Raw genomic sequence first — 21,177 nt, forward strand, 5'->3', positions numbered from 1 at the left:
TAAATTTTGCGTTTGACTTTAGATGATACGAGGAACACATTTTTTACTCGTTTTCGTTGTAAATAATTTATCTAATTTGATTTCGTGACACAATACCAAAACAATAAATTCACTCAAAAGCACATTGGAAATGAAAAAAAATGTATCGTAATGACGGTCAAAGGCGGATTCTCTTTGACTCGGTCACGCCTCGTCGCGGCGCCATATTTGACGGCCTGTTAAATTTTAATAATTTCCATCCGATGCGAAATGAATACTTGTAATTTGCAATTACGTTTGATGTCCTGGAGTATAATTATTAAGCTTGATTCTGTGAGCAACAAAAAGTGAGAATCACTTTCAAGATTTGTTTCATATCTTTTTTACTGTTGTTAATGTGTATGTTAATTACAAGGGTTCCGTATCCTATCAGTTAAGGGCTTAAACTACAAATAACAGAAATATTTAATTTTAAACTGTATAATGTATGTCTTTATTTAGTAAGTCTCTGTAAAGTTTTATTACATTTTCATTTATATAAAAATACATATTACTTAAGAAATACCTACAAAAATAAATACCTACTTGATATTTTAGATAAAATTAATGGCTGCTACGTTATATCTACTTAAATAAACACAAAACTTTCTAAGCTTATGTATATGATAAGAAAAAAAACCCGAGTAAACTATTGTAGGGTAGATCCAGATATTATTTATCAGTAAAACTTTTATTTTATAAAATAACAAGGGATAGGATAGAATTACATCAAAGCTTTTTTTACCCAATATGTTTAGGATTTCTTTCAATTGTCCGTCCAAAGAAAATTAAATTGCGCTCCCCTGCGATCGCTTTAAAGGTCTTCACATGTCCGGTTTTTTCTTTTAAAATATCACGTTTCTCCGCAATGAAAGTATATTGCGCAGTATTCTGACTCTGTCTCAATAATAACATGACCTGATTCCTAATAAGCACCAACACTAATCATATTGAAAAAATATTATATAACTAGGTATCCTGTAAGTATTGTTTGGTCATATTAGAAAATATATCAATGTCCGGTAGAGTCTTTGTCATGCCAGGAGTAATATGTCTGGTCGATGATTGATTATATTTGAAATATATAAATAATCTCCAACACTCATTGTTAATAAATGACATAGCGGCATTAGGTACACATATAGGATTCATAATTGTCATTACAAAATTAAAAAGATATGAATTAACTTTATATTAAACTAATCGTTACATTATAAACTAAAATAAACTTATGTATACATAACAAAAACTGGCTTGGCGACCATCCAGGCAAAATTAGCTTTATGATACCTATTACTTAGTGGTAGTACAATTTATTTGTAGTACATGTAATTAGGTCATCATCATCATCATCTCAGCCATACGACGTCCATTGGTGAACATAGGCCTCCCCCTTGGATCTCCATACGTGCCGGTTGGAAGCGACCCGCATCCAGCGTCTTCCGGCGGCCTTAACAAGGTCGTCCGTCCATCTTGTGGGTGGACGTCGTACGCTGCGCTTGCTAGTCCGTGGTCTCCACTAGAGCACTTTTCGACCCCATCGGCCATCTTCTCTGCGTGCAATATGGCCTGCCCATTGCCACTTCAGCTTGCTACGTAATTAGGTAGACAAGTTTTACTATTTATATTTATGAATTGATGAAATGTTAACTTTTTACGCATTCTAGTCTACACAAGTATTTAAATTAGGTGGTGAGCACACCACTCGATTATTTATACAATAAGGAAATGTAAAAAAGTTACGATACTGTTCTTATTAACTGTAGCTCCGTATTTGCAGTGAACTGGGTAGTATTTGTCTTGTTATGGTGTATTTTATCGTTTTGCCCATAATAAGGGAAACCTTATGCGGAGGGAATTTGGAATTTGTGTTGAGATCATGCATTTTTTTTTTCTGTAAGAAAACGAAAGCATTCGCTAAAGCGCTGGTTGTTGTACCTACCTACACGCAACTGCAAAAGTGCCGCCCCACTTTATAAATAATACCTTTCATAAAGTAGGTAGGTAGGTATGGACTTTTACAGCTTATATAATCTTCAAATCGAGTTACAGAAACTTTAAAAACAAATCGTGTTCAACACTTTCCTTTGAAATTGAATCTTGTTAATAGTTTTGACAAGTACACATTAATATGGAAAAAAATAATTTGAAAAATAATTATAGTCAGGTTTGGCAGATAAGAAATCTAGGCCCTTGTTATGTTAGTAAGTATATAGTGTCAATTGTCTTAACCACTCCTAACCTCAAGCATATGTTACATCAGTCAGATTTAGTAAGGGCCTCCAGAAGCTATGCTTATGTCGCCGCTAGCTTCATAGGTATTGATAGAAACGTGTTGGGCGTAAACGTCGCACCTAAAACCCTTCACTTGAAACCAATTCACTAGAAGGAACGAACAATACTCGTATTTTGCGGCGCAACACTAGCAAATCAAAACCACGATACCTTTTCAGGGTGCTAAAGAGCTGTTAATCTTATTGCTATAGTAATAGATGACAATATTGACTAACTTGTAATTTACAACAAGAAGTAATCGGCTGTGTTTAGCAATGACCGATGTGCGATTCCTAAAACTAATGCATAACCTTTATGCTGCATGCGTCAAAGTCGATTTTAGAACGACTAGTAGTTGTTAAACGAATGGCATGAAATGTTTTGCGACAATTAACCTAGCAAATTTGAGTAGCATCTGCAAATGGATTGGTTTGCCTTGAATACTTGGATTGAATGGATTGTTCTTCTTCATTCATTTTAGCGTTATAAGCACGAAATAATCTGGTCTGTAGGTAAATAGGATGATATAAAAAACAGGGCAAGTGTGAGTCGGACTCGCGCACGAAGGGTTCCGTACCATAATGCAAAAAAAAAACAAAAAAAAGCAAAAAGAAAACGGTCACCCATCCAAGTACTGACCCCTCCCGACGTTGCTTAACTTTGGTCAAAAATCACGTTTGTTGTATGGGAGCCCCATTTAAATCTTTATTTTATTCTGTTTTTAGTATTTGCTGTTATAGCGGCAACAGAAATACATCATCTGTGAAAATTTCAACTGTCTAGCTATCACGGTTCGTGAGATACAGCCTGGTGACAGACGGACGGACGGACGGACAGCGAAGTCTTAGTAATAGGGTCCCGTTTTACCCTTTGGGTACGGAACCCTAAAAACAGTGATTGAGGCAATAGATAAGTAGCATTTACAAATGGTATGGTTGGAAAATTGCTACCTATTGATGAGATGAGATTGATTAACGGCGAAATATGCGACAAATTTTATGGTACAGTCTGTAGACTCGTGTAACATTAAAAGTACTAGACATGGAGAGTTTTCTAGCACAAACGAGGCAATGGTAGTGACTTCAATCCGATGTTTAGTTATTCTCGTTCATTTATTTCCAAATGTGGCCTTTGTATATTAGCCTTAGGGGTCATCCATTAATTACGTCACACGAATTTCTAGGTTTTTTGACCCCTCCCCCCTCCTTGTCACACTTGGTCACATTTGGCAAACCCCTCCCCCCTAGTGTGACGTCACATTTTTTCTACGAAATCGCCAAATCGAATTAAGTAAGTACCTAAGTGTTATTAATATTTTATCAAAATATTTTTGACGATATAAATATTAGTAATTTTATAACCCAAAACTGCTTAGGAAAGAAAATTAAACAAATAAAAACGATTATCGTTATAAAAACTTGTTATTTAAATGTACAGCGAATAAAATAATTCAAATAAATGTTCGGTTACTGATGAAGTTAAATTGACGTCACAAAATTTGTGTCTCCCCCCTCCCCCATGTCACAATATGTCACATTTTCTTGACCCCCTCCCTCCCCCTAAACGTGTGATGTAATTAATGGATGACCCCTTATATGATAGGCATGGATAAACTAAATATCGTTAGTCACTAGTAGCGTTGCCTCGTTCGTGCTAAAAAATCTCTACGTCTGAACATTACAATGATATTTGTTAGATATTGGGTCCAACTTGCAAATAGGAAACGTGATGACGGTAAGTACCTACCATTCTCTAATAACATAACAAGAAGAGACACACTGTAACAGATACTCTTGAACGCGAACTATACAAAGGCTGGCGCGTTGTTTCACCAGCTACTAATGATGCTGACTGTACAAAATATAATTAATTTAACAAGCGAAAAAGTCGACTCAGGTTATTACAAACAGCATTTTACAAACAAAATGCACCTTTGAATATAAAGATTAGCGCGATAATTTTTAGTTCAAATTCCTACTGTATTATTGTGTAACAAGAGTCACATTTCATTGTTTTTGTAATAGAACTTAATTCATTTTTGTATTAAAGGTGTGAATATAAAGACACGGTTGCAGCAAAAAGTTCTTAAATCGCAGCCATGAAAAGAAAGTAGCGCGATAAGAAAACTATAACACGTATATAATGAAGCTCGCGCAGTCACTCCGGATATTACTCGAATAGAAGGAGTTTCCTTAACCCTTATCTTGGCATCGTAACACCCGTGATACATGGAACTTAAAAAAATCTAGCAGGTTCACTTTATTACCTAACAAAATAATTCTGCCATCAATATATCGAGCTACCCTCCTTACTTATAGAAAAAAATAATGGACACGAGTGTCATTGTAAATTAATTAGTAATAATCAACATGGTGCCGCGGAAACAATAGATTTCGGTTCGTACTGGAAGTTTTGCATTTATTTCTTATGTTAGTATATATTTTTCCATAATCTACATTTTGATATCTTTACTGTCTCTTAGTGCATACATATTTACAATGCCTTCGAATTTAATAACATTTAATACACAGAACTTTACATGAAACTGTTAAGTATTATATTTGATACACTGCCAAGAACTCAGAAATGTACATATCGAAAGGATCGTATTACATTTAATACATTGCCAAGTTATCGTCAAAATAGTTTTACATGTTTTTTTTTATTTTATTTTTTTTGTGGGGTTACAAAACATGCTTAAATTATTTAATATTAGTTGTTGTATTATTTACTTATTAAACTTAAATTTTTTTAAGTACTAGATGTTATTTAACTATATATTCGTACGCTGTAGCATTATTGCTACGCCGTAGCCCGTAGCACGGAAAAATATGTGTATGGCAAAAAATGGCCCCAAAGTAAAAAAAAAATATTTTTTAGTACTTTTAATTATTTGTTTACTTTTCATATTTTACTCAACTTTTTGCTGACGACTTTTTTGAAACTTTACGGGATCAAATTTTCCGCCCATGTGATCAGGTATTCGTAGATATAATTTATTTTTACAGGCTTAATAGTCATCTGATGCTTTAGATTGCGTTTAATTAGCAGTAAATGCTAATTACTGTTGAATTACATGTTTTATTTTTATTAAAAACTAAATTTTTCTTCTAAAAAGTAGATAACTATTTTGTAGAGTAATTGGCATTGTATCAAATATGATACATATGATTTTCCGAAACTGGAAAAACCTGGATTTTTTCCCTTATTTTTTAATAGTCTAGTATGCTCAATAGGTGACAAAAAACTAAAAAAATGTGTATATTTAAGATATTTTGAGCCTTGCCAAGATAAGGGTTAATAACGTAGTTTAAGATAAAGGGAGGTTTAGCCTTTACTGGGTGCTTCTATTTAGAAATGAAAATGATAGCTCGAAAGCGTAGTTATTATTTTGTTACTTTGCAAAACTTTATTGTTTTTATGGAACATTGAAAACTACTGTGAATAAAAATAAAATTTATTTATTATACAAAAGGTTAATGGTATATAAAAAATCATACAATAAAAAATAAGTTCAAAAACTAAAACCCGACTACTGCAAATCGCGCTCTAAAAAGTATGAGACAAGATAGAATTCTTATCTGAAATTATTAAACAGGAAATATTATAAATGTTATCATTTTTTTTAATAAAAAAATACAACGTAATATAACTTACTACATTTTTTATTTAATTACAGTTTTAGTTTTAATGTACCTAATTATGCTTAAGTAAGTAAGTATTAAATAATGTATGTCATTACCGAACCTAGATTAGCATACCGGCAAGATTCTCGTTTCCTTTTAGACCCTTTTGAATTTTGCTAAAATAGAGTAATTATGCTAAGTGCTAACTCACAACAAAAAGCAATGATTAATAGCTCAAGGAGCTATCAGTCTAGACTAGACTGTATTGTGGTGGCTGAATACATTCTCTAATAGTCGATGGTGATATAGCAATTTGAAGGTTGTTAATCCCTGCCAATGGCCAGCGTATTTCCTATCTATTTACGCTTTGTGAGTAACGTCATGGTTTTTTTTAAATATAAAATTTTAAAGTTATTTATCTCTGAAAATGAATTGACACCGTTGTAAGTAGTCATGTCGATCGACGAAACAAATTGTGCCCTCTTTTGTAGTATGATGTACCGCGGTTAGAGTTGCAACTTAATTGGTAAATCGTTAAGATTCTCTTACAAGATTGAACATTAGTTAGTTTGTATGGAAATTGCAAAAATCGCCCCAGTGACATGGAAACGTTTACTTCGAAATACAAATACTGGCTATCAAAGATAGACGTTAGTAAAAATCTACAAGTCTTAAATAAATAGCTGCCGAATTAATACGATATTTTTCCATCGAATTTTCCGGCCTAATAAAGCTAAAGTTACTTGAACATAATATAATAATATTTATTTATCCATAAGCTGAGTTTGCTAGTGAAATTTAAAATTAAGACAATTCGTACAATGATTTTAGCTCCAGAAGAGAAGGAAGTTACAGAAACGCTATTCCGAATACAGATGAATCGTGAACTACACTCTGCTCTAGAGTGAATGCAACTAAGCATTTACTTACCCTTTAAATTTCCGCTTTTCTGATTTGCTATTTGACTAAATGTAAATGATTGTGGGAGATAGTTATCTCTCTTAATAGGTAGACGAAAAATTTGTTACGTTAATTTTACCTCAACCATATCGTTTCCAACCATAATATCTTCTCAAAAACCGTCTGCGTTAAGCGCTAAACCTATATACCTATATTAAATATATATGCGTGTTATAGTGTTTTAATATGTACACTACAATACCTACAAGCTAGTGAGTAGAGTCAATACGTTTACAATTTAATCATACCTTATTTTAATGGCCAAATCAAATAACATTTTTTTATATTCAAGATATATTTTTTACGTGTTAAACTAAATGCATGCCATGTTTAAATAACTGTAAGTCACAACCTAAGTCAATTGCCAAATGCAAACAGAACTGGCACAATCGAGGAGTCGTTTACATGCTGTTTACCAATACAAGCAAAAATGCAAGCAAAATGCAGGATATTCGATTGCTGTGCCACGGACGGAGCGAATTGGTACTCATCTTTTTTCATGTTTCTTGTCTTTGTTAGCTGGTAAATTGAATTGGCGTAGTGTGTAGGTTTCCGCACGCAAAAAAGTTGATTTGAAAATTACGAAGAAGGATTTAACTACAGTCACGAGTAATAATAGCTAGCTCACTTTGTAAGGCAAATTTTATACTCATTTACTACACCAATAGCTGCTATCGTAATACATGGTAATACGTAATACTCGTACAAAGTTGGAATATATATTTTACATCTGTCTCAACCTGAGGACTATGACTATCATAATATTATCTATAAGGGAACCTCGAGCTTCCTTAGAGGCATCTTACAACCAGCTCTAGTTACATGTTGAATTCAATCAAATTATCTAACTGCTTTCGAATGAATGAGTACTTTAATGCGTTGACTTAGAACTTAAAATTGTAAGAATACTCATTATAAGTAAGTAGATAATCATGACGTTGCAATGATGCGTTCATCTATACATTATGTAAATTCAGTAACGAGGTCGCTAATAGATTCCGATCCAGTGATTTGCATCATTAGTCGTCAATTAGTGCTAATATTGTATTCATATCTATATTAGCCATCGTCATATTGACGCAAGCATTATTAGTAATCCAAATACCAAGTACAAGAACGGATCTTATAAGGTCCTAATAATAATAAAAAGGATTAAGAAATGGTAAATATGGAATACCATAAAGGAAAGCTTTGCTCACTTTATGATACGCTGGAGAAAAAAGCCGCCCCTATCGATAGGTAAGTCTCGGTCAATCGTTAGCGAAATGTGCATTCAATCCATCAAACCCGCTTTAAGAAGTTTGTAAGGATTTATTCTGCCTGTCACTTGAATATTTTTGTTTAAAATGTCAACCTTGTTAAGGTGGAAGGCAAAGCTATTGCAAGAAACAACTCAAGGACAAGAGTAGTAAGTCTGATGTTGAAGTTAGTAACAATCGATTTATCGTTTTTTTAACAGTTATTCAAATGATTACACCTAATTTTACGTGAACTGAAGGTCCAAATTTAATACTTAATGATAATTCTTTTGAATAGCTCATCTTGATGGAGTGCCAAGGATTAATTTACAATTTTAATTTATTAGTTTACCCTAATAAATGGCCTATAAATACCTACCTAATATCAAATCTGTATTTATACATCACTTTTTTTTAAAGCAGTAATTACTACATTTTGACATAATCTTTATGTATTTTGTTCATATGAAAAAGTTTAAGGATTATAAAGTGAAAAAGTGTTTTTTTTGTAGATCAGGTCTATTAAAGATAAAGAGTTAATAATTGTAAACGATATAACAATATTTCAACCATATAGATGAGTGAAATTGATAAGAACTATGACGTAAGTAGTACACAAGCTGAGTAACTCCAGCGGCAGCATAATGGAGACGGGAAGCACGCGCCACAAATAGAACCGGAACGGACGCACTTCAGTGTAACGCAGGAATAAATTCACGTCTTCTTTCACCGTCTCATCTGCAAAATAATTAGAATACCTAGACTTTGAAATCAACCTTCAAGTGTTGCGGCGACTGAGCTGCATACTGGGGCCTTATTCGACAAGCGACGGTTGACGTATGATGTTGAACTTCCGTTGAATCTGAACAATCCTGTGTCAAAATTTGACATTAGCAATCCACAGTTAGGTGACAACCAGACTAAACCATTATAAACCTTAAAGTAGTAATAAAACAAAGTTGATATTTGTTGAATTATTGGTGCAACTGATGCACTTGATGAACATGCGATTCATTCAACTGTTGAATTGAAGTGGACGCGAAATCTGACAGTTGTACATGTCGAATAGGGGCCCTGATGTGCCGACAGAAACTTTCCAAAATTGCAAAATTTATCACATAGGATGATTACAGAAATTATTGGATCGGGATTGGGGATTATAACTTTCCAAAACGTAAAATTTCTTATATTTCTGTAAACTCTTCAAGATAGAATTCCGAGAAAATTACCGACTTTTTGGAAACTTGCACATCTCTGGAGCTGCATCATAATGGTGACGTTTGAATTGTGATCGCAGTGGCATTAAGGTGACTTTCGGATGTCAACTGCAGCTGAATTACCGTTGCAGCGTCGTTGTTGCCGCCGCTATGTCTGTCAATTTCTTGATAAAATGTGTGACGGACTGAACGTCATAATCGCGGCAATAATGCCGCGGCAAACAACACTTATTTTATGAAGGACATTGACAGATATAGTGGCGATAACAACGACGCCGCTACAGTAATATGGCTGTAGTTGATATCGGGATGATACTGTTACTGTTGCAGCGTTATTGTTGCAATCCGGAAGCAGGCGATGTCGTTGGTGTTACGATTTGAACGTTCAATCCGTTACTCATACTCTTTTCGCAACCCACAAATATTTTCTAATAGTACTAAAATTGGATTCTAATACTATGTATAATAGAATTGTATTTTATTTACCAGGATCATCGAACAGCTTGTGTACAAGCAGCAGCCGCATGCGCTCCACCTCCACCGCGTATAGCTCCACCACCACGCACGGCGCGAAGATGAACAGCGTCACCTGCGTCACGTGCAGGGCCGCGAACCCCGCGGTCGAGTATGGCTCCTACGTCACGTCACAAAAATTTCACCTCTAGAAGTAAAATCTAGCCTCAATGCAGCCAATGAGTTTTTCGGAACTTTATGTACGAAATATCATTTGATATTTACCAGTCGCTTTTCGGTGAAGGAAAACATCGTAAGGAAACCGGACTAATCCCAATAAGACCTAGTTTCCCCTCTGGGTTGAAAGGTCAGATGGCAGTCGCTTTTGTAAAAACTAGTGCGTACGTCAATTCTCGGGATTAGTAGTCAAGCGGACCCCAGGCTCCCATGAGCCGTGCCAAAATACCGGGATAACGCGAGGAAGAAGTAGAAGTAGAGAAAATATAACCTCATGGCAATTGTTTTATATTGTGAGTCTTACGATCTTAAGGGGCCCACTGATTACCAGTTCGCCGAACGATATTAACCTGTCAGTTAAAAGCAAAATTTGACAACTCTGAACAACGGACAGGCTGATATCGTCCGACAGACTGGTAATATGTGGGTCCCTTTAGAACTTGTGGTAAATTATGTCAGATACGTTAAGCGAGTATTGCAATAAAATTGTCACTAGGTACAATTGTTTATTTGTATTTTTATTTTGAAGTTACCAGTTAAAAGCCATGAAGTTTCCTTGTATACTTGCATGCAGTCTCCCTACATTTTTTGTGATTAACACATTTTATTTGTATTTCATTTTCTCAGTTAAGTATATTGAAAATACTTAGTAAAGTAAGTTGTAAGTGTCTAAATAATTAAAACTTGCCGAAACAGTCATAAATACGTACCAAATGTTCAATTACCAGCAAGATATGATAAGCATTCAATATTAGTTTTGGCAATGTGCACACTATGCTGATGAAGAGCTGAAATAGTAAAAGAAGTCATTAAACATTGGATAATACTTTTGAGCTCACTGATGATAATGCTTATGAAATTATGTAGTTTATAAAGGAAATATAACAATACGTAACAGTGTAGTAATGTGAATAAATATAAGTCATGGCGGATTTTAAATTTGCAATTTACCTTCTACTGATAACATTAAATTATAAAGCGAGCAACGAAAACTTTTGCGGTCTTTTAAGAGAAAAAGAAACCACTTATTTACTTACTGATGCGTGTAGTTCTGGCATTATTACATCAACTGCATCGGCTAGGCTTTTATACAAATGTAAACAAAAGCGTATCCTCGTCTGCTTTAATGTTTTATAATTGCTTACGTAACAAAAGAAATTGTGGTTCTTCAGCTCTTCCACGCGACGGCGGAGCATTTTCAGTCGGTAACGCGTCATATCAAATAACACAAATCTCCACACTCTATTTAAATCGAGAGCAATCAACGAAAACTGGGAGATCACAAACAAAGTCACATTTTCATAATAAGGAAACCACATCCAATACAAGATAGTATAAATAAATCTAATCGACCAAAGTACAAATGTGTACAAAAATATTCTCGTTTTGGAGTTTATGTAGTATTTATTACCTATTCTCAAGTATACATCGAGGTCAGTTAATTTTTTAAAGTAATTGGCGATTTGATTCTTAAAAACCAAGGTCAGTATCACCGTAGCCGTGTATTCCACAACAGACCAAGCCACTGGTAACTCTTGTCCAGGACAACAAGTGAAATTAGTGATTATGTTAACAGTTATTAGAAAAATACAATATAATGTCACACATATTCTCAAAAGTAATTTGAATTTCCAGACATTGCAATCAAATCCACATATAAGAAGCATAATTAATATGGATTTATAAAGTTTCACAAGATTAACTTTTGATTGTGATGTGGCAACAGTTTTGGGGGGCATTTTGTAATTTTAATGAGTTAATTGGTTCTTTGCACGCGGTCTGTGCTAGTAGTGTTGCGGTGGGTTTGACGATAAGTTGGACCTGACATGTTGAAAATACCTCTTTGCTTTCTTGTTAAGGTCTTTATGTTTAATGCCCAATTATTAAACAAACACACATACTAGTACACATATACCTTAGGTACCTACTTACTCGTACTTAGTAAGTTTTAGGTAAGTATTTGTGTAGAAAGCCTTATAGACATAGAACAATTTTTGATTTTAGTATTTACGTGTATTTCTTTTAACTAATAAATATACCTATAGTGCAGAGTGATGTTCTTGGTTTATATTAAGAGTGTGTTACTTACAGTAGGTATATCATTACTGGATAAAATGTAAAATACTTATAACTTACACCTATAATACACTGATTTTTACTAATAATTATATACACATTATTACAATGTTTGAATACAGTAACGGTAATGTAAATGCCTTGTAAATAGTCAAAGCCTGTCGAAAATCACGTACAAATGACGTCAACTGACCACGAGTCACAAAGCCTTTGCACGACGTGTTTATATACAAAATGAACCTTATTCGATAATACACAACTATCGGTTTTGATTGGCATGTACAGCGGTTAACAAAGGTGGCCTTTGAACAATACTGCACTTGACATTTTGATAGAATTTGGAAGACAGTTCTTTTATTACATATAAGAAACTTATGAAGTGTCTCAAAGAAAACTTCGATTGTTGAATTTATTATCGCATTTTACGTCGAAAATATTGAAGGTATACTTTTTGTTTTATACCATGACGGTGTATTGATAAAATGAGTGACGGATTGAACGTCATAATTGTGGAATGCGAACGTCACCTATTTTATCAAAGAAATTGACAGTAGCGGAATCAACGCTGCCGCAGTAATGTCGTAACTAGAGATGCAACGGATAGTTGTTTGGCCGGATACCGGATACCGGATATTCGGCCTGACCATCAGCCGAATATGTGGCAATTGAACAAGAAAAACTAACTATTAAACAAGACAGAATAAATAGTTTAGGGCCTGCCATTAGTCGAACGAGTCGACAATTTCGCTCGCTTTTATATTATTAAGTTGTTGCCTTGTGAATCTTGCACATGTCCGAAATAAATTGGATGAGTTAGCGTTGTAATTTATCTATAAAGTACTTAAATACTTTAGGTTTCTATACAGCTAAATATACCAAAACTTATTTAAGCTTCAGTGATCAAGATCAAGATTATACAGGGTGATTCAGGAGACGTGAGCAGGACTAACACTGCGCATTTCGTAAATTATAAGCAACTGTTTCCTATCAGAATTAGTGAGGTTAACGTTAATTTTCTAGTCGTGTTGAAAAAAAAAAAGTTATAATTTATTTACGACATGGATGGTCACCCTAACATTAGAATACTAAACTACCGATATTCTGTGTCAAATTGAATGTCATCACTGTCATCACGGTCTGGTGACTTTTGAAAACTCGTATCTCACTCAGGTTTGACATTTTATTTTCTTCGTAAAAGAGGTTTTATGTTTATTAATTAGGTCTTGTAGGGTGACCATGATTGTAGAGAATTAAATTTGCCCTCACCAAAAAGTTGAAAAATAGGAAAAAGTGTGGTTGTTTCACCTGAATACGACGGTGATCGATCAATTACCAGTTACTGAGTGTGCAGGATTAGTCCTGCTCACGTCTCATGAATCACCCTGTATAAACTAGGTAACTTAAGTGTTATATTTACCTGCGTAGTCACATCTTTAAACGAAAACCAACAAAAGTTTACAAAATATCCCGCTTAAGAGGACATATTTTCAGCGGGAAATCTTGTGAATGTTTATAATAAAACTATACCACCAAAATTTCCAATTTATTTTCTCCTTCCTCGCGTTATCCTGGCATTTTTGCCTGTTAAGAATTTATGTAATAATGAATATAGTATCTAGATGCAAAATGTACGTAATCCTGTACATTCCATATATACAGAAATAAAAACATGCCAGGTCCAAAGGTCTCTTCTACGCTCTACTCACACCGACCCTCTACTCTACTGTCGTTAACTTGAATGATTGAGAACTTAGGGTTTCGACTTCATTGCTTTCAATTTGCTCGCACAAGGGATGAAAGGTATTTTACTGTCTTCTTTACAGTCAACTAGAAAATATATAATACTTATAACATTTATTTAGGTAAGTAAGTAGGTAAATGATCTAAAGTGTACTGTCAAGGATTTTAGGTATAGTACTTACTATAAGTCAAATAATGATCAATATGAAAATAAGAAAATACAATGCTCGAATGAATTTCATTCGTACCAAACAAACACCAATCCTATAAATAAAAGTTCAGGATGCGTATTCTGATTGTTATAATTATAATATGTTATGATTTTGATCTGCATTTCCTCTAGATATAATCGGTCAGTGTTAAAAGTGACACTTCTTCAACCACTATTGACACTAACAGATCATATCCATAACAAATCAAGCTCAAATTATGGCACTGTTATTACAATCAGAATACGTCTCAAGTAAAATAATATTACTTACATTTACATAAGTAAGCAACATAAGATAAGTTCGCTAGTCACGGAAAATACTCGAGTGCACGTTCTAGCTCCTAAGTTTCTTAGTCATTGAGCCAAATAGTAAAAAATTCGCCGAGTGGTCAGCGGACAAAGGAAGTTAGTCGGTACAATTTTCTACTCACGGCACAAGTGCCGGATTACGTCTGTGCATACGCAGAGTTAAGTTTTGGTTAGATGTGGTACATTTGTACTATTTTTATTTTGCGGGTTTCACAAAACCACAAGACTTGTGTAAACTAATTATTATTAAAGTGATCCTGACAATTGTGATTAATTTGTATTTCATTTGTATTAATTTGTATTTTTATTGTTTCCACCGATATCGAGATTGCATCGCACGGTTAAGATAAGTTCCCTACACAATAGATTAGTGAATAAGTTTGTAAATATAGTTTTCTTAAGTTTATTGTACCTACTTATCTTAAATTACCTACTTATCTTAAATAAATATTTTTCATCTTTTTTTCTTTTTTTTCATTTTCATTCATTTGATATTGGTAAAACATTTGGTATTGGGAAATTATCTAAACATTATAATTAAGTATTACGTGTTTAAATGAGAGCTATAAGTAGTGCTAGGCATAACTAATTCGGGACACGGCATTTTCGTAAATAATTCTTATCGTCTACTTACTTATATATTTACTTACCTACCTTACTTAAATACCTACTGCTGTGCTAAAAATGCAAAATTATCCACGTCTGTATGCTCTCTGTAAAATTGACCGTTTATCTACCCACTTACTACGGCTCGACTCGAACTTGAATAATTATTATATAGGTACGTCAAAAGTTAGCTCTAGATACGATATGTATCGGATATGTCAGTGTCAAAACTGACGTTTTAGTTTGAAGAAACAACTGACATACCTATCCGATCCATAGCGTATCTAAAGCTAATTTTTGACGTATATAAAAGTTCGAATCAGGCCGTTAAGTCTCCTCTACCTGCAATTCGTACAACTCACCGCGATGGCTTCCCGGTCATTGCCTGCAAAACACTCCGCCAAACAGCAAAGGACTTTAAAACTTTCAAGCTCAAAGCGCTCAATTATATAAAAAAAGTAAAAGAAAGCGTAATCTGCGCGGTAATCCCTTTGGTGGTAAGTTCACTTTGTCTTTCATTTTACAGGATATTTTGTGATACGTTGCTTAAACGCTTTTACGAAATTGCCTGATTATTGTACGTCCAAAAAGCCTACATTACTTTAAAACTTTACGTGTGCAGTTTTTTAATCACAGGTATATTAATTTCATACTATGTCTCAGTACTTTGATTCTTTTTTAGTTTGTTTCAGTACACATATTTTTATTTAATGCTGTAGACAATCTTCATTTAATGAAAATGCACCTTAAGGTTATAATAAAATGACGTTTCCAGAATTATTTCTGTTTACTTCAATGCGTAGGTAAATTTTTTCTACATATTTTAAGGATTTTCGCCACAACTTCAGAATAATATCGACTAGCCGGCTACTTTCAATAGCACTAAGCGTATAATCGGAGTCAGGAAGGTTATTATTTCTAACCTATAATTGAATAAAACTTACGACTAGTCAATTCTTAAAACTGAACATGATAATCATAATTTTAATAGAATTTCGCATGAGTCCCAATTAGGTACCACCCGTTGTCATGACTGCTGGTCAATTAGGGACATACGGACAGACAAAAGATGTCCATGTAATGATCGCTATTATCCACTACAGGCCACTCGATTGCTATTGTTAACGGTAGTAAGTCCTCGCATACTTCAAACGGCGGAGCCTCCCTCGTTTATTAACTAGTATTGTGCTCATTTCACTAAATTGATGCCATCTTCGGATTCTTATATGTTTCAAGAGTGCTTGCGATATAAGATAGATAGATATAGTAAAACTAGAATATAAACCGTAGGTATTTGGCAATATTTGTGTTTGTATGAAACATTGAGTCACCAGAGAGTGACTATTTTCAGGAGCGAGTGGGAATAGGTTAGCAACAAACAGCCGAGTAAGTTAAGTACTATTAATAATTTGGTTTGACTGTACTTCTATCGATTCCAATAATTTAATTGTAATATATAAAAATAACATAACTATCTACCTATACAGCCAACTGACTGGATGCAGCCGTAACCGATGGATTTTTTCTTATATTTTTTTCATATTAAATTGAATTGTTATGATTGTACATTTTAAGCTATTGCTGAACATTCCCAGTTTATTAGGTGGTTTTACATCACGGCATAATAAGATTGTAATTTTTTTTAGGAACTCTATTCCATTGGAATCAATGCAACGATGCCATAACGATGCCAGAGTTAAAGAATTGCGTCGAATTGATTCTTGCCGAGTGAAATTAACCGCCGATTCCACAGAGCGCGGCTAACTATCCTCTCGCCGTGATTTAAAAAGGGTGTCGACTAACATCCGACGGTGATGGATGCGGCGCGGAAGCGGATATGGACGGACGATCTATCCTCATTGGAATCATTTTTCATTTGCGCGTAGGTAACGCCTGCGATGAGTGTTAAGTGATCTTTAATGTCGTACTTACAACAATATCGGCTTCAGTTTGATACGTGTAAAGTGATGTATAATGTTGAATAGGGAGGCAGAACGAGTCGAACAATGTTACTGATGTATTAATCATTGTAAACCATCGGTCATAAATTCCCAATTTTAAATGTAAGTAAATATTATCTCGAACCTACTCTCCATTAAAATATGTGGTATATACTGAGGTAGTTTTTTGCAAAAACATTAGATCCCATGCCGAAAAGATAAAAAAGTCATTATTACTATTTTCTCGGCGTGGTAGAACGATTAAATATTAATAATCAAGAAAATATATAGAATAGCATAATACTCGCAAGCCTTTGGGTTTTCATGTTATATTTCCAATGCAGTGCATGGCTGAATTTCTTTTAAGTAAGCCGCAAACTGTACAACTTATTGAACAGCAGCCAACTTTTAGGTTGATTTCGTCACAATCAAAATATTACTCCCAGTGCTTCATTTGTATCCATTTTATCGTAAGTATAGTTTTAATTCGTGTTCTATTTTTTTTACTTCATAAATATACATTGTCAAAACAAGAATATTGAATTTGTAAAACATGTAGATATACCTATTTCCGAACGGAATTAAGGCATGCTGCACGCATACTTTACTGCTTTATTACTCGTGAAATAGGCATCTATTATTTCTCTTTCAGTTGCATTTCGATTAGAATTTTCAAACGTGCTTCCCGAGGTTACTGTGATCTCGAAGGGTATAAAGTTCTGTTTCAAAATACTGACTTTCTTCTTAGGTATTCTGCGAACGGGTACCGTCAAATGAGCTAGCGCGGATCATTACCCTCGTCTGGATTAAGGTATCGGACTTTTCTCTACTATCTCTTTCAAATGTATATGTGTTGTGCGGTAAAAATGCTGCTTATATTTATAGTTCCTTATCTTAGCATTAGTGAAAAGGCAAACAATATTGACGCGTCTTTTTACTGAAAAACACTTTTGAAAAATAAGTCACGGCAAATATGTAACAATTTTGAATCATATACTATTATTTACATTCTTTTGCTTTCATAAGTAATAGGTACTGATTGTTAAAAAGCGTTTTTCAATTAAAAAACACGTCAAAATGGCGTAGTCTTTTTCTAATGCTAAAAAAAAAGAACTTGCTTTCTTGAAAACACTTCTGTAATTTAATTGTTGTTGTTGTGCTGATTGTGCGATTGTTTTAAAACACCATAATAAGCATGAAAATCTTTTAGAATTTACAGATGAAAACAATCAGAGAAAAATGATACCTATATTCGTAAAGCGCTTTCCATTCTGATCATAATTATGTAAATGCCTTTGTTACAACAGTAGCATATTTGTTTAACATTCATGACCGTTGGGGAATTGGCTCGTAGTCCTGTAAAATGTTATTTTTGTTTCTCGTTATTACGAGTATAGATAAATAAGTGAAATATTTTTTACATATACCTACAATTTTCCGACTATATGAGTTGGACTTCTCTAAGCCTTTTATGTACCAACATAAATATAAAATTACAATTTCCTAATAAGCGTCTTTATGTAAACAGCTCTGGGAAATAGAATGTCGTTTTACTTGCGTTATGTAACTATATAAGTTCATAAATGATAATAAGTTTGGCTATAATTATTTCGAATTTATAATGATTTAATGTTTTGTGTTAAAACTGAAAATGTCTGTAAGTAAATAAATCTTTAAAAAACCTGTCATTAGAATAAGAAAATTTCTGTCAAAAAGAAAAGACATAATTTAAATTACAGAATTAAGAGGATGGATCCTTAACTAATCACAATTTATCATATCGTATAATTAAAATGATGCTGTTTAAATTATCCGTAAATCATCCGCATGAAGTTTAAAGTACGAGTAGGATAATTTACCTTGCAGAAGAAGCTATTGCAGTTAACCTACAAATAACTATTTTTGATTTATTCCCAAACTCCCTTAGATGTTCGCAATAACCCCGCCTTCCCCTACAAGGCCTGATGATGATGATAATTCAAATATGATTAGGTATCAAACTTATTTTTATTCTGATAAAATCAAGTTGATTAGGTAGATAAATAAAATCCTGTCTGTTAATCGAGAACAAACCCAAAGATAAAACAATCTCTTGTAAATCCGTGATAAATGCATTCGGAGTGAAATAATTATATATTAATCCAGATCGTAAATCAAGGCAGCTACTTGTGCTCCTATTAGCATGAACAAGAGGGTGTAAATCATGATGCCACTTCGGCCCTCCCGCGACACGGCTATACCTGTTTTTATACAATATTTGGAAATGACACAAACACAAATGATGTTGGGTGGGGTAAGCCTAATGATTCGTCTGTACAGTATATTGAGTTATACGTATATATATTTAAATAGTTGTAAAATTTTATATATTAACCACTTTCGTGACCTTGTCATGGTCTGTATTCTGAAACTTTTAAACATTAATAGGTATGAAATAAAAATCGGTAAGGATGTAGGTAACTACCTACTTTTGTTCAAACTCTATGATAATTTTTTCTAAAATAAGAATTCAATTCCCTTTTCTACTTAACTCGTAATAGAAAATGATGAGTCAGTTTATATGACATTTGACTTATGCATATGACCTACGTTAATTTTCATAATTGAACAAAATGTTGCCTATCACATATGCCTAGTCTAATATGTGACTAAATATTAATTCGATTTTTAGTTACTTACTTCTTAGTTCACCGACCTACCACTGCTTGGACTAGTCGCTCCAATCAGATGACGAGTTAAGAGACGGGGCGAATTACGGCAGTTTACGCTTCCACGCCGTTACACACTACACGACTGTTTGCGACGGTTTACGACCGAGCAAAAATCTGATACGGACATCGTCCACCTAGCACGTTAAATTGCTGTGAATGACAAGATATTCGATACTGATCCTCAAGACTTAGTATTCGGATGGATTTTCTCTCTGAAGTGGCGGAAACTTAGCTAATTATTTTTATATTAGAATTAGAAGCACATCTTATGTGTAATAGAAGATATTCTACCTGAGCGCATTCGCATGAGTAGTGAGAAATTGCAGCTGCGGTCTGTTTGACTGGACGCCATCCGTGGCATGCGACTCGTTGCCGACCGCGACCAACGTCGTCCAAATGCTATTTTCGGAGATGTTCCTATGTTCATGGACTGGTACTCCCACCGCCGGCAAAGCGGATCAGACCCACTTGTAGCGGTCAAGGTCACCTGCCGCGGAAGGTGACTGAAATTCGAACATAGCAGTACAGCGTCCTCCCACCGTGGTATCTAATGTCAATAATAGAGCTTACCAAAGAAAAATGGGCTACTTATAAGTTAAGTGTTATCTAATTCTGTTTATATGATACGTGTCAGACGCTCGCGGGTGGCGTTTTAAGGAGACTTTACCCTCATCTCTTCTTCATCCGTTTCCCTCTTTCACACAAAACATACATTAAAGTTGTAAGATGTCTATTATACTGCTCAAATCTTGGCCACTATTTAGAATATTAAAACGTCTGGTATTAAAGAAAGGACAATTTAATTTCAAAAATGATTCACTGTACCTTACTGAGAGTCACCATCGGTCTCAGAGCGGCGATTTAAGAAGACAAAGGGCAGTAAAATGGCTGATTGCCCACGACACGGCGTTTGCAGCCGCAATACTTTATGCTGAAACAACGGCCAATATAAACGCCTTCCTAGCAAAACTGATTTAGATTAAACATAAATATATTAGTGGTTTTGTGAGCTGTGGACCTTGCGAACCTCCATGGTTCGACCATTTTGAAAGATTTCTAAGAAAAGTTTTTATTTACCTGGGAGTAATATCAGCTAAATATTACTCCCTGCTCGTTCGTGTCGTATGTTTTTTTTTGTTGTCGTAAAGTGTTTTTTTTTGCTATGCTGGTAAAAGGATTTTTGAAAAGTCACGTCAGTAATTCAGGGACTATGTAAAAGCGTAAAACCGGGTAGTCTAATAAACTACGTATCTTTGTGTGGAATCGCCGCCGGTAGCATCGTATCAGCTAGATAATTATTTTGCCCTAAATACAGGCATGTTTGGATCCGACCTCGCGTTATTACTTTCCACCTAAGTGGACGAGGTTAAATAGAATGAAACATATTGTTTTTCATATTCTGAACTGCCGTTATGTAAACGCAACGTGTATTATAATTTGTACGTACTTTTATAATTAGTATCCAAATTATTTGTTTCATACGTCATCGGAAATCTGTAAAATCTAACAGAGAGATGTCTAATCTTTAAGAGAGAGTCATACTGTCTTTTCCTTATGCTTA

The 21,177-nt window shown here is 34.3% G+C and overlaps 2 protein-coding genes and 1 long non-coding RNA gene across 3 annotated transcripts in view; 1 reads left to right on the forward strand and 2 right to left on the reverse strand.

The window, feature by feature from the left end:
* The window catches only part of LOC134666183 (uncharacterized), a 428,204-nt gene that overhangs the window by 169,304 nt on the left and 237,723 nt on the right, over positions 1-21,177 (forward strand). The gene's annotated exons all lie outside the window — the stretch shown is intronic.
* Positions 1-21,177, reverse strand: part of LOC134665510 (AFG3-like protein 2) — a 229,025-nt gene that overhangs the window by 115,902 nt on the left and 91,946 nt on the right. The gene's annotated exons all lie outside the window — the stretch shown is intronic.
* Positions 8,669-11,921, reverse strand: LOC134671052 (uncharacterized). Its single transcript, XM_063528841.1, has 4 exons — positions 11,061-11,921; positions 10,734-10,811; positions 9,820-9,967; positions 8,669-8,854 (listed from the first exon to the last, which is right to left on the reverse strand). The coding sequence occupies exons 1-4, from the start codon at positions 11,760-11,762 to the stop codon at positions 8,682-8,684; spliced, it is 1,101 nt and encodes a 366-aa protein (XP_063384911.1). The 5' UTR covers positions 11,763-11,921; the 3' UTR covers positions 8,669-8,681.

The sequence above is a fragment of the Cydia fagiglandana genome, chromosome 1, assembly GCF_963556715.1.
Source record: "Cydia fagiglandana chromosome 1, ilCydFagi1.1, whole genome shotgun sequence".
NCBI classification, from domain to species: domain Eukaryota; kingdom Metazoa; phylum Arthropoda; class Insecta; order Lepidoptera; family Tortricidae; genus Cydia; species Cydia fagiglandana.